General features: G+C 37.2%; 1 protein-coding gene across 1 annotated transcript in view; it reads right to left on the bottom strand.

Annotated features, from left to right (window-relative positions):
• Positions 1 to 8,614: 8,614 nt before the first annotated feature.
• The window catches only part of emc7 (ER membrane protein complex subunit 7), a 5,414-nt gene continuing 566 nt past the window's right edge, over positions 8,615 to 13,462 (bottom strand). Inside the window, exons 2-5 of the mRNA XM_024291061.1 lie at positions 9,913 to 10,032; positions 9,695 to 9,833; positions 9,540 to 9,620; positions 8,615 to 9,441 (exon numbers count right to left, since the gene is read on the bottom strand). Of these exons, the coding sequence (XP_024146829.1) occupies positions 9,295 to 9,441; positions 9,540 to 9,620; positions 9,695 to 9,833; positions 9,913 to 10,032 (487 nt within the window). The 3' untranslated portion in view covers positions 8,615 to 9,294. The remainder of the gene's footprint in view (positions 9,442 to 9,539; positions 9,621 to 9,694; positions 9,834 to 9,912; positions 10,033 to 13,462) is intronic.

Raw genomic sequence — 13,462 nt, 5'->3', positions numbered from 1 at the left:
AATACTGACAACAAAATATTAGTTAATGATGTCGCTGCTGTGAGCAGGCCAATGTATACAAATATTTGGTGTCACAAATAGTTTTTTTTTTTGTTGCAAATTTTTAAATAATTACAAATAATTAAATAAGTCACATTGATAGATTTGTATTTTAAACAGGTTGAGCTGTATGTAATTATGGCATACTTTATGTTTTAGGGGTCATCACATTAACATTTAAGCAGTTATTGCTCATCAGACTCAGTAGGCGGGGCTAAATTATGGCTTTAAAACATGTCACACACTTCTTGGTGCATTTGAGTTTGTTTGTTTGTTTTTTAATTCGATTTTTATTTCCTGTTATTTTCTTGATCTTTATTTTTGTCGACATTAGCTGAAATTTTAATCTGAACAAACCTTAACACCCTGTGTTGAAGTTTTCTGCATCCAGCCACATTGTAGAAATAATCCGATCCAATAGGGCATGCTGGGAATTTCTAAATAGATTTTACATTTCAATCAAATATGACAAAAAGTGCTTTATATCCACTTTGACAAATTCCTTATTATAAAGAAGTTTCTGTACTTTTGCAAAGGGTTAAAGGAGCATTGGGCAAAATAAATTAACTAGAAACGTTGTATTATCTGCAATCATGCGAGTTTGAAGGCTTTTTGCTGAATGTGGTCGCTGAAGATGCTGAAGAAATTTACTGCAATTGGTGAAAGGGTTAGCTGAAAATGCTAAAGCTATCTGCATAATGCCAAAGTTGCTAAATGACTTAACGTTGCAGAAATTGCAGAAAAAGCACAAAGAATTTTAAGAATCTCTTGAAAATCCCAAAAAATTGCATAAGATTTTAAAATGCATAAAAAGATTTGAATTTAGAATTAGCCAAAAACGCCAGTAGATGCCAAATTAGCCAAAAATGCTAACACGTTGCTAAAATACTAGCTCAAACCAGAATTAGCCCAAAAAATCTAAGTACATTCCAAATTATCCAAAAAGCAAACATGTTGCTAAAATATTAGCTTAACTTCAAATTAGCTCAAAAAACTTCAGTTGATGCCAGATTAACCAAAAAAGATAACAGGTTGCTAAAATCCTAGCTAAACTCAAAATTAGCCTTTAAAACCTCAGTAGCATTAACGTCCTTAGCATGCTGAGTGTTTTGATACCAGACATGCATCATTTGCAGAAAGCGCATGAATATTTGAAGAATTACGTGAAAGAAAATCGCAACATTTACGTAAAATTTCATTACGTATTTCAAAAATTTCAGAAAATTTCAGAAAATGCATAAGTAATAGTACAAGCATGAATGTCCTGAACATGCTGAATGTTTTGATTGCAGAATTGGTAGAAATTTGAAAAAAAAATCCCATTCATTTTCAATGGGGTTAATAAAATCACATAAATTGTGTAATATCTTAAAAACTATAAAATGTACGAATACCAAAAGTACAAGCAGGAATGTTCTTAACACGCTGAACACTTTGATGCTAAAATTACTGAAATTGCTAAAAGTGTACTAGATTATTTTAAAAAAACGAATAAATAAGGAATAATAATAAAGAGAAACAGGATCACTATAGTGTGAATACATTCACACTATAAATACATGAATAAATACAATGCTTAGAGGAGCAAAAAGCAGGTGATTGGTCAGAAGGGTGATGGGAAGTTTTTCTTGTGAACTTTTGCTTTCCTCCTTCATCTGCAGTAATCAGCTTATGCAGAGAGAGCAACATGAGAGATAAATAAAAATTATTTAACGTAACTCTACATTTTTTAGTTGTGATACATAGAGTACAAAGCATCACAAGACGCTACTTACAATTTTCATTTTTCTTTTTTTTTTTTCTTTTTAAATAACTGAAGGATTTTAAGTGCATCTTATTCTCCAAAATTATGGCAATGTTCAAATCTGAGGAGTGGACAGGAAGTACAACATGAATGCTACATTGAAATTGATCAGGGAGACAACTCAACAAATTTTAAAAATATTCATTTGATTTTCTGGTTTGGGGCAGAATATTTAATATCAGGAACAGGGATTCTATTAGGATTTGTTTTTCAAGCAAGAAGAAACAAGAAAAATACTGTTTGTCTGATGTTTATGAATACTTCAAGTTTGCACATGTTGTCAGTTGTAGTAAATCGAGTTCAGAGAATTAGAAAATCAAGACATTTGTGACTATTTATCGCTTTATTTATAACTTTAATTACAAAACACAATTTAGTCCAACATTATTTATTTGATTTTGTCCATTTTGACTTGCCGTATAAACCTTAGTTTTTCCTTTTTATACATCTTTTTATTTTAGTGAAATGAATCTTTGATTCTGTTTCATATTTTACTGTACATAATAGGACTGAAGGCTTTTATGTGCTGAAACTATATTCTGGATGAAAATCTTCTGTAGATAAATTTCCTGATGTTGGGTGATAAACTGCTCATCAATGTTGACTGAATGTGCTCTCGTCCTGGTTTCTATCCTGCCTCTGCTCTGTGATCTTGTGTGTAAGGGCTAATCTGTGCAGTAATCTGCTTTCAAATGCTGTAATTGAACCGTTCTTCATGTCAATCTTCTGCTGCGAGCCACTGTCAGACGTGCTGTGGTTGGCCTTCGTGGACTGCTGTCTTGACTCTGTGCCTTTTGTTTGGACTGGAAACTTATGTTGAAGGGAGTCTGTGTGTCCTTATTCAGTACAACAGTAAAAGTCCAGCTCAAAGGCAGCCGCGCCGTCAGGGTCTCATCTCATTTTCATTTCAAAGGCAGCCAAAGGCCAAAAGCATCAGTGTTTTACGTCCAGACATTACTGCTCTCCAATGATTGCCATGTTTACTGCTTGTTTAGACAATCAGACGATCACCTGGCAGTCAGACACGGAGAATCTAACGTATTTGTTCAAACATGAGAAGCTGGAGAAAATGAGATTTAAGGGACGTCCAACATGGTATGTAGTAAACCCTGGTTTGAGAAAACTGATAATCTACTGGAATTTTTTACCTTCTTTGAGACGACGAGGAGACGACTGTGAGGAACGGAAACACTCGATACAACTGCAGATCTGAAAAACCTTCCGATGAAAATCCTGTTTTTAGAGTTTTAAACATGTCTGTGTGCCATTTTTCTTATGAAAAAGAACAAATTTAATAAGAAATCATTACGTTTTTGCATTTCTGAGTATTTCTCCTTCAATCAAACGGAGAAGAGAAGATGGTATCTTCACATTGACTGCAGTCAAATGAGCCGCCGTTCACATTTCTGTGGTCAAATCAGCATCACTGGATTTTTGGTGTGAGTTTCATCCAATACTTACGGTAGCAGGACTGAGAACGCTGGAAAATCTCCACCAGACTCCACGGAGCTTCTTGATGTGACCACGGAAATGTGAACGGCGGCTCATTTGACCGCAGTTGGAAAGGATTGTAAATCAATGAAAGAGCATTTTGATGTTAGCTTTGATTATTTTATCAAGAACTCTGAGAAACCAATGATTGAATGTATTGATCACAGTCAATAAACATTGGAGAATTAGCTAAAAGAGTCTTTGGTGAACTGGAAGGAGAAAGAATCAGGATTTTGGAGGAAGTTCTGTCCATGAAGATCTTCACTTCCTCGTCCAGCTGACATCCGGATCAGAACCATACGGCTGGACATTACCCAGATTGATGGAGGTTTTTATGGAGCAGCGGTGAAGATTTATGATAGTGAGACACAGAGCTATCAGAATTATCCGAGAGGGGGGGGGTTACTCAGCTCAGCTCCAAAAGCCACGCCCCCTCAGAGATTTTGGAAACAGAGACTTCAGATCAACATGAAAAATGACTTTTTAAGACATTTAGGTTGTGGGATTTTAGTTAAAAACTTCATAATCATAATTAAAAAACTACTGGGAATGTTTTTTTTAAATAAAAAACAATGAGCTCACTTTGCATTTATATTTTCACAGGTGCCAAAATAGTTGACTTTGAAGTAGACCAGAAGATTTGAATGGGTCAGCTAATGTGGATCTATTAGCTGCTGGTTAAGGTCACAGGTGTCAGGTCTGTGACTGGATTCAACGTAAGAGTGATGTCTCAGAGTCCCAGAGGAGGAGATGGACAGAAGCTGCTCCACCAGTGAAAGAATACACCAACCGACTGAGGACTGTTGGGAAAAACTTTATTTACATTGTACATCTGGATACAGTAAACAAAGACATCCAAACATTTAAAGAAACCAGAGAAATCCCTGTGTGTCAGGGTCGGACTCAAAGAAGTGCAATGGATGCCTTTGAGTCCAGTTTGAAATTATCATGTTTTATGCAAATATTTGTTATGTTGTTGTTATGTTGAGTCCATCATGATCCAATCAAAAGCCGAAGATCTCATCATTGAAGAGCATCATCATCATGGCGCTCAATCATGCAGAGATACAGAAGGAGAAACCTTCAGAGGTTTATTTGTGGCAGCAGCTGGAGTCATGAGGAACCAGACGCTGCAGGTGCAGCTGTGACAGGGCTCTCAGGGACTTTAGCGCCTCTCAGTGGCAGCTTCAAACTATTGCTTCCTCAATCTTACCACTGCAGAGATCCCTCAAACTCCTGGTGTTTTCAGCTTTATTAGAAATTTTTATCGAGTTCTTCTGTCATACAGAGTTCTGTTTTGAAGATGTTCTCTTTGATATCATTAGCCTGAGTGGAAAATAAAGGTGATAAATTGAGAGGTGTCCTAAAAAAATACTGAAAATAACCCCCTAAAAAGAAAAAATAGCATAAAATGTAGGGCAGGGTTGATCAAATTGATTTATTGATTTGAAGCTTAACATATCAAAAATCGATTCATAAAAATATAGATCGATTTAGCACTTAAAGCTAAAGTCCGCTAACTTGATGCTAACGTTTAATAAAATTTCCCATAGGACGGCTAAAGCTAACACTTGGATGACATAAACATACATTTCTGAATAAATGAACATTTTTAAAAACTCATAGACATAAATTTACTAAACTCTTTTAAGGAAATATTTTTAAAGCAACAATTTGTGGTTTAAAACACAAATTGGTCATTCATTTTTGGTCATTCTTTCTTCTTCTTATGGAATAAGGTGTAATGCTATAGCGCACGTGTCAAAGTCAAGACCCGGGGGCCGGATCCGGAATGAATGACCAATTTGTGTTTTAGACCACAAATTGTTGGTAATTCTATCCAGATCATTTAATTTTATTGTTATTAATGACCCGATGTTATCTCACGTTTATTTCCAACTTGCATCATTTTGTCAAAATATATTTTTATGGAGCGTAAAATATTGAAAGTTATTTAAGGTTTAAGTTGATTTATTCTGGAATAATAATTCTGCCTTTTTATAATTCATAAGTTAAAAAGTTACGTTTTTAAAGTTTAAAAAAATGACGTTCTGCTAGATTTCTGGACTAATTTGGCATTTACTAAGATTCTTTATGCTATTTTGGAGTGTAGCTAATATTTCAGCTAATATTTCAGCTACATGCTAGCTGCTAATATTAGGCTTTTTTAAAAAGTTTTTTGGGCTGTTTTGGAGTTAGGCTAATATTTACAAGCTAACTGTTTTGGCTAATTTTGGCTTTTTTCACTTTTTTACGCTAATTTGAAGTTTAGTTATTTGTTCAGTTACAGGCTAACTTAATTTTAAGTTCATGATTATGTTAAAAAGTTACAGTTTTAAAGTTTTAATAAAAATGTAGTTTTAGAGTGTTCCATAAATGTTTATCCTGTTTGGCTCATGACCTCAGGTGTGTTTTGGATTTTGGCCCCTTGTGCGATTGAGTTTGACACTCCTGCTAAAATGCGATCGCCACCTAGTGTCCAAACTGAAACGTCCTCCAGGAGAAGCAGAACAATGTTTCCAATGTTAATGATCTGAACATTTTAGTTAGAACTTCTCCTTTAGAGAATCCATGTAACACTGGATGATATTAACAATCTCATTATTTCACTGATACATTTACAGTATGTGAACTGGATCAGATAAATTATATTTAAAACATATAGTAGATTATTAATGTATTTCTAAATAAATGTGTAGAAATGAGTAAACTCAAATCTGAATTGCATTAAAGGACTGAAAGAATAGAAAAAAAACTTGGAATTGAATCGATCCAGCCTCTGGTGAATCGAATCCTTTCTAGAAATTATTATTGACACCCAGCCATAGTAAAATGTAATGTTTAATTACTGACAATGAATTATGTAGACCCAAATATGGCAAGCCAAGGTGCTGAAAAGTATGTTTTCTCAATTCAATTTTATTTATATATGGCATTTATTTGTATAAAGTTTTTCTACCTTCCTTGAAGACCCAAAGCACTTTACAGTCACAGACCCATTTAAACTCACATTCACACACAGACGCTCCGCTGCTGAACACTGGCACCAACCTCCCACCAGAGGAAATGTGGGGTTCAGTGCCTTACCCAAGGACACTTCAACACATGGGCAGGCAACGTGGAGGTAAAATCTTCTGATCGGGTGTCAACCGCCCTACCACTGCACCACGGCGGCACTAGGCAACGTATAAAGCCCAATATCAGCAACAAAAAACAAAAAATTCATTGGGCTTCATGACAGTAATTGCACAGACGCAGAAGGTCGGTCATAAAATATAAACAAAAGCTAATTGCTAAACTAAACGGAATAAAACTGGTTATCCCTGTTCTTAGACCCTCCTTCCCATTAAGGAAAAACTCCTCAAACAACCTGATTCAGGAAAAAAAGATGAAACCTCAGGGATGTCCACATGAAGGAGAGATCCTCTTCCAGGACGGACAGGTGATTTACTAGGACTGTTAAAGAAGAATTAGCTTATCTAACTCTACAACTATGTATTTGAATAGAGTTCAGCCAGATAGGACTGGGGGACAGGTGGGCGGCCAAGAACAGGAGCACAGATGATCCACCTAGAATCTGAAATCTCTATGAGGAACAACACATGAATCACACTGCACCAAACAGAAGCAGAGAAATAAAAATAAGGAATAGAGGAGAGGGGACGTAAACGATTAAGAGAAGAGAACCCAGAGCTGATGTGGATAAAAACTTTCTACAAATTTTTACCTAATCAATATAAATCTAGACCATAGACTGTAAAAATAATGGACTGAGCGAGCAATGAGGTCTTCATCGATTGGTCTGAGTCATAGCTGAGTCATGAATCCACAGGAAGTACTGTCACCAATCTGGAGTGAGTTTATTGCAACCGTCTGCCTCTTTCCACGCCTCTACCATGAGCCTGAGGATGTAAACAGCTTCTACTTTAATAACGCCGGCTCGGGATAATCGTACAAGTCATTGTTGAAGCCTTTGAGGGAGAACCATTCCAACATTTGATTCTGTCAGCGGTCCTTTGGGATTTACTTACATTTATTCCTTTTTGGCTGGATAAATTGAGCATTTGGGTGACGCTGCTGCAGTTTGTCTCTTCACATGCGCGGCCAGGTTACAGTCTGATCAGATGCACGTGAGAAGCGCATTAATCGGTATTTAAAATAAATAACCATCCTAACAAGTGAACAGCTGGATCTTTTTTCTGTTTGAAAATACGACCAGGTCCTTTAATGTTTCTCTGGCGCTCCTCAGACGGCTGCGTCTAATTCAGGCTGAAGCTGGAAAAGTGAAGGAGATGAAACTTTGGTTGGTGATTTTATGCGCATATACGCAACTTATAATTTATATGCTACAATCAAAACAGTGAAATAAAGAAAAACGAACGTTAAACAAAGAAAAAAGTCCTAATCACATAACCTCAGAGTGAAATCTATTTCTACAGAGTAAATCCTCATCTAAAAATGTCGACAGCATGCTCCTCTTGTTGTTTCAAACTGCTGCATCGGTACATTCCATTGAGGAAAACAACAGTAGGACAATGATTGGTACATTGTTGAATTGTAAAGTAGGTGTTAAAAGGTCTTCACGGACCCATTGATGAAGTCTGCTCCCATTGGCTACCCGTCATCTGTCACTCAAACCCCCCAGACGTTCGACGTCAGACCCACAAACGCTTATTGAGCCATCTGATTGGTCAATTTATAACTCTAATAACTTGTGATAATGGAAAAAAATCTTTAAAAAAAATAGGATTAGAAAAAAGAAGTTAATCAGAAAGCAGCAGAGGAAGAATGATTATTCTGAGATATAAAATGACTGAGAAATAACTGTCTGTTTCTCAATGTAAGTCAATGGGACTTTGGCCTTTTTGCAACCCAGTGGTACTTCCTATATGGAACACGGAAGTAGGGGGGCTTGCTCGGTCCAGTTATTTTATTTACAGTCTATGATCTAGACTCATGCCTCATTGACAGAAAAACACTATCCCATTTACATAGTGCGTGTTTGCTGCTGATGAAAATTTAATTTTATTCATTTTTTATAGTAAAAATTTACAGAAAAAGTATTTTGTATTAACAATCAAATTTGTTTCTAAGCAAGAATCATAATTTACCAAACCACAAAAAAAGTAAAAATGTTAGTTTTTAATAAAGCATGTTTTACTTAGAGTAAACTTCGACTGTCTTTGTTCTTCATTTATCCAATGAATGTATTTCCTGTTCATTCAGTAAAGTGGCTTTGTGGAACTCACAACGGAAGGATGTGAAATAAAAACCCAGCAGTCATATACCATTGCAATTTATTCATCTAGGCTTTAAATAAGAATTTGTCATAAATTTCAATGTATTTTCATTCACAGTCGTAGATGGACAAACCGAACCTCTACATATGTATATTTGTTTGCTCTTTCAGATTAGCAGCAATAAAAAAAACAAATGCAGGATTAGCACAGCAGAGTAGAATTTATGGAAAAAGAAGATGAAGTTATTTTTTTATCAGTGCAGTAAGAAAAACATTTCCAATATTAGAAATGAAGATGTGCTGAAAACATCAACAAATGAAAAGATCTGTACAATAAATGAAGGGGCAGAGCTTTGTTTCGCAGAAGTCTGCAGATATCTGAATGAAGGGGGCGGGGCCTCGTCTGGCAGAGGTCTGCAGCTCTCAGAGGGATGTGGTATGAAGGGGGCGGGGCCTCGTCTGGCAGAGGTCTGCAGCTCTCTGAGGGATGTGGTACGAAGGGGGTGGGGCCTCGTCTGGCAGAGGTCTGCAGCTCTCAGAGGGGTGTGGTATGAAGGGGCGGGGCTTCGTCTGGCAGAGGTCTGCAGCTCTCAGTGGGGTGTGGTACGAAGGGGGTGGAGCTTCGTCTGGCAGAGGTCTGCAGCTCTCAGAGGGGTGTGGTACGAAGGGGGCGGGGCTTCGTCTGGCGTAGGTCTGCAGCTCTCAGAGGGACGCTGCAGTACTACCTCCTCTTGACTGCAGGTCTAGTCCCCTTACTGCTGCTGGCTTTGCTGGAGCCTTTGGAACCAGAGAAGAGCTTGGTCATGAGCTCTGAAACATCGGGAAGCTCCGGGTTTGGGTTCAGCATGTTCATGGACTGCTCCATTTCCTGTGGAGATAGGGGGATCCAAAGAGAGAAAAGTTCACTTCAATCCCAAGAATCCTCGAATCTGTGAAATAAAGGCTGCATAGAAAGGTTTCCTTTACCTTCCTCATCTCCGGGTCGTTGGTGTTCACCACTTTGGGCAGCAGGACGATGATCAGCAGAGGAAGAACCATCATCATAACCTGAAAATGAATCCCGTTTAATTAGCTCACGTCGACCTTCAGACTCATTCGCCACAGCTGGAGGGTTTTCTCACCATGGGGTTCATGAGGAAGTCCGTCCAGCCCCACGTTTCCCTCTTCATAAAGTAGCTGTGCGGCCCGCTGGACCTTATCTGCAGCGGGTACGGCTGACGGATCACCTCTGAAGTCTTGATGTAGTTGACCATGCGTGCTCTGCATACAGAGGTGATATCAGGAGAGGATGGGTGGGGGGAGGGGGGGTGGGTCAGGTAACACAGACCTGAGAACTCACCTCATCTTCCCTTTAGATGTGATGTCGACTCGTACAGGCTCGAACCTGTAGGAGGGAGTCACCACCTCGACCACGTATGACCCCGACGGAACGTCGTTGACTGAAAACCCCCCATCAGTTCTGCAACAGGACGAGAGCCAGGAATTTAGAGAGAAGAATGACATCATAGTATTCACACAACCCGGTTACAGTCCTGGTAAATGAGTGAATATTAACATGAAAGTCACCAGAACTTTTAAAAATATTTTTTAAAATGCTGTTTCTATCCAGGTTTAGTGGATATATTTTCTGCCCTTCAAAGAGATATAGATCAGCTCTGGAGCCACATGGGACTCTTACTCTCCATCGTGGCTCTCTGGTTAAAATGAAATGTTTAAAAACATTTAACAGAGTCACTGTAAAGAGAAAAGTAAGTAAATAGTAAAGTAAAAAAAGCAAATTAAGTTAAACTTTATTCGACTCATTGACAAACAGTTGAGGGACGATATGAATCATTCAACGAAGATCCTAACAGTAGCTGTAGTTCTGACACATTTGGACTTTATTTGAGCTTCATGTTAATCAATTTATAGTCAGTAAGCACAACCAGAATTAAAGCTGTGATAAGTTATAATTTTTCAAAAGTGTCTCATGGTTTTACTATACGGTAGAGGTCACTTCATTAGCTCTGATTTAGTTTTTGTTGGTTATATTTATGAATTTGTGGCTGAAATGCACCAGAAACAGTAAAATTAACATTTTTTTATCATTGATGACTTTACACATTCGTTGACATGATCCTATGGTGTAGAATGCATTTTATTTTGAAAAAGAAATCATGCAAAAATCTATCAAAATTTTGTAAACTATTTCATATTTTTTTAAATGCTATTTTTTATTTACATAAAAAAAATATACAATAGTTTATTTAAATGTACCATGTCAGTAGAAAAAACATTTTTCTTTTAAAGGTGAATAAAGACTTTGTGGCTCCAACTGGGTTTTGGTTGACGAGAAATCGACCCGAATGGTTCTTTAAGTGTTGAAAGTTACAGACACCTGATCCAGATAATGGCTGCAATCAAGAACTAATTAAAATTGAAACAAAACTTTGATTTTCAGCCCTTACTTCCTCCTCCAAGTCTAACTCTTTTAAAGCATTTTGATCCTTTTGTCCAGAAGCACAGCAGATACTGATAACATGAAGAACACATTTGATCTGTAAGTGTGTAAAACACGTTATATAAAAACACTATTAACATCCCATAATAAAGATTAAAGAAGGACGAGTAATTTCCTGATTGCTAGCATCCACTTGAGATGTTTTATTTTGAAAATCTAGCCGTTTTCTCCTTATTCAACTCCCATCAATCTAGTTTCTGCAGATGTTTCAGTTCTGACCCGCCGTCTGCATGGGGGTAACTTCCTACTGGTGTCCACACATTTAAACCATGACAAGCTCCATCCCGACCCGCCACACTACAGCCCACGACAGCAGACGCTCCGCTGTGTGTCTGGACCTTTATTGTGACAGGAAACCACAGGGCTGTGCATCACTGCACGCTTGAACATCATTACCAGAGGAAGCAACTGATTAGAGGACACGCTTTAGCCACACAGCTAACGAGGCTCGAGGGGACGAAGGCACACAAACATGGTTGCTACGGCGACACAGCAGCGTCAGGTCCTAAACAGAATATGTAAGCTTACCTTATAATTCATCCATAAAAGAAAAATGTCACAATAATCAAGTGGTTTAAAGCAGATTTAGCGCTTCCTTGTGAAGCCCCGCCCCTTTCCTCTGTTCTGAGTGTCAGCATTTTTCTCATTAATTCCAGTATCAGTGACTGCTAAAATAAAGACTTCAAACTCAAAACTCACTGAATGACTTTGGGCTTATAGTATAAAGTCTGCAGAGTTCACACATTTTGTTAATTCTCTGTATTTGCTAATAATCACATAACAGCAGATCTGGAAGCTTTAAAGGTTAAAGTTCAACTACAGTTTATAGGAGTCCGCCTGATAACGTTCACAGTTTTAATGTAAAAACATCTGCAGTCATTCATCATCAAACTAAGAGGTACATCAGTTTGCAGAAAATATTTGGATATTTTATTTTCCAGCTGCAGAAAGAGCAGCTACACTTTAGTTTCTCATGTTTCTGGACCGAGTTTCCACTTAGCGTTCATAAAATGAAGATATTTGTTTAAAAGTAAAGTAGCTCCATCCAGACTAGACTCCTAAAGTGTCATTTTTTTTATACCGAGTGCAAATCCACAACAACAGTGAAGTCAGCTAAATTCAACTGTCACTCGTGAAACAAACTCACTGTAATAAATCTAAGGATCAACTTTCAATAAATACATTGAGGAGTTTTTTATATGACAATTTTGTTGAAAAAAGTTCCACATTTGTGAAGAAAAAATGAACAAAACATACTTTATTAAAAAACACACACACAAATTAACAGAAGTTTATTTGTTTAAACTTAAGAAATGATAAAAGACCTACAAGCAAACACTGTTTTGAAACCCAGAACGACGGGTTTGAACTTTTCTTACGTCACTTTTCGGAAAACCACACGTTTGAGGGCGTAATTCTTTATTTGTCTGTAACTTTGGGTTTTTGCGTGTGTAATTCTTGATTTGTAACTTATCTATTATTGCAGCTTCATGCTAGCTATTTTGGTTCATTTAGGATTTTTTCTGTTTTTTCTGCCTATCAGCTTCAGCGTTTTTAGCTATCAGTTTCAGCATCTTCAGCTATCAGCACTAGCATCTTCAGTGACCGAATTCAGCTTACAGCATTCACACTAGCATTATCACAGGTAATGCTATATATCTAGTTTTTAGTGAGTTTAAAGATAATGATGGTTAAGATGCGTGCTTCACATCCAGTTTGCGCATGACCTGATTAGTCGACTAACCAGAAAAAATAATCAGTGATTAGTTGACTATTACAATAATCGTTTGTGGCAGCACTATTTAAAACTAAAGTTTCTCTATTCCAATTGCCGTCTGGGGGCGGTGCTTTCCCTGCAGACGATCAGCCCTGCTCCCCGCTCCAGAGCGAGGAGTTCTGGTCCGTCAACGACTTGTGCGTGTCGCTAGTTTCAAGCTGTTGTCATTTCAATTTGTGCAAGTATAAATTTTATTTTGTATTTTTTGTTAATTTTCCTTTTTTTTAAGTTATGCACAACACATATTGTACGAGTTACAAATCAAGACTTGCACACACACAATTGGGGTGATAATTATGACTCTCCATAAACATTTGCGTTTAACAGCTGAGGTCACATGAAAATCCCTCCTAAAATTTAGAATATTTATAAACAAACTAAATTTATATTTGTGATCATTGAGGATCCTTAAGAAACCAAGAATAAAAATATGTGATGGCTAAAAACTTCCCTTGTGTATCTTGTTTGCCCACTTTGCTCAGATCTATTTTGTTCCTATTTTTTTATTTAGCTGATTCGGTTTTTGTTGTTTAATGCTGAAATTGCCCTCTGTTTGATTGAAATAATGTAAAAACTGTTCAATAATTTTAAGACGTTTTTTTTTTTTCCTGT

Source organism: Oryzias melastigma, linkage group LG24 (genome assembly GCF_002922805.2).
Source record: "Oryzias melastigma strain HK-1 linkage group LG24, ASM292280v2, whole genome shotgun sequence".
NCBI classification, from domain to species: Eukaryota; Metazoa; Chordata; class Actinopteri; order Beloniformes; family Adrianichthyidae; genus Oryzias; species Oryzias melastigma.
This window is presented reverse-complemented; position numbering and strand designations above follow the sequence as displayed.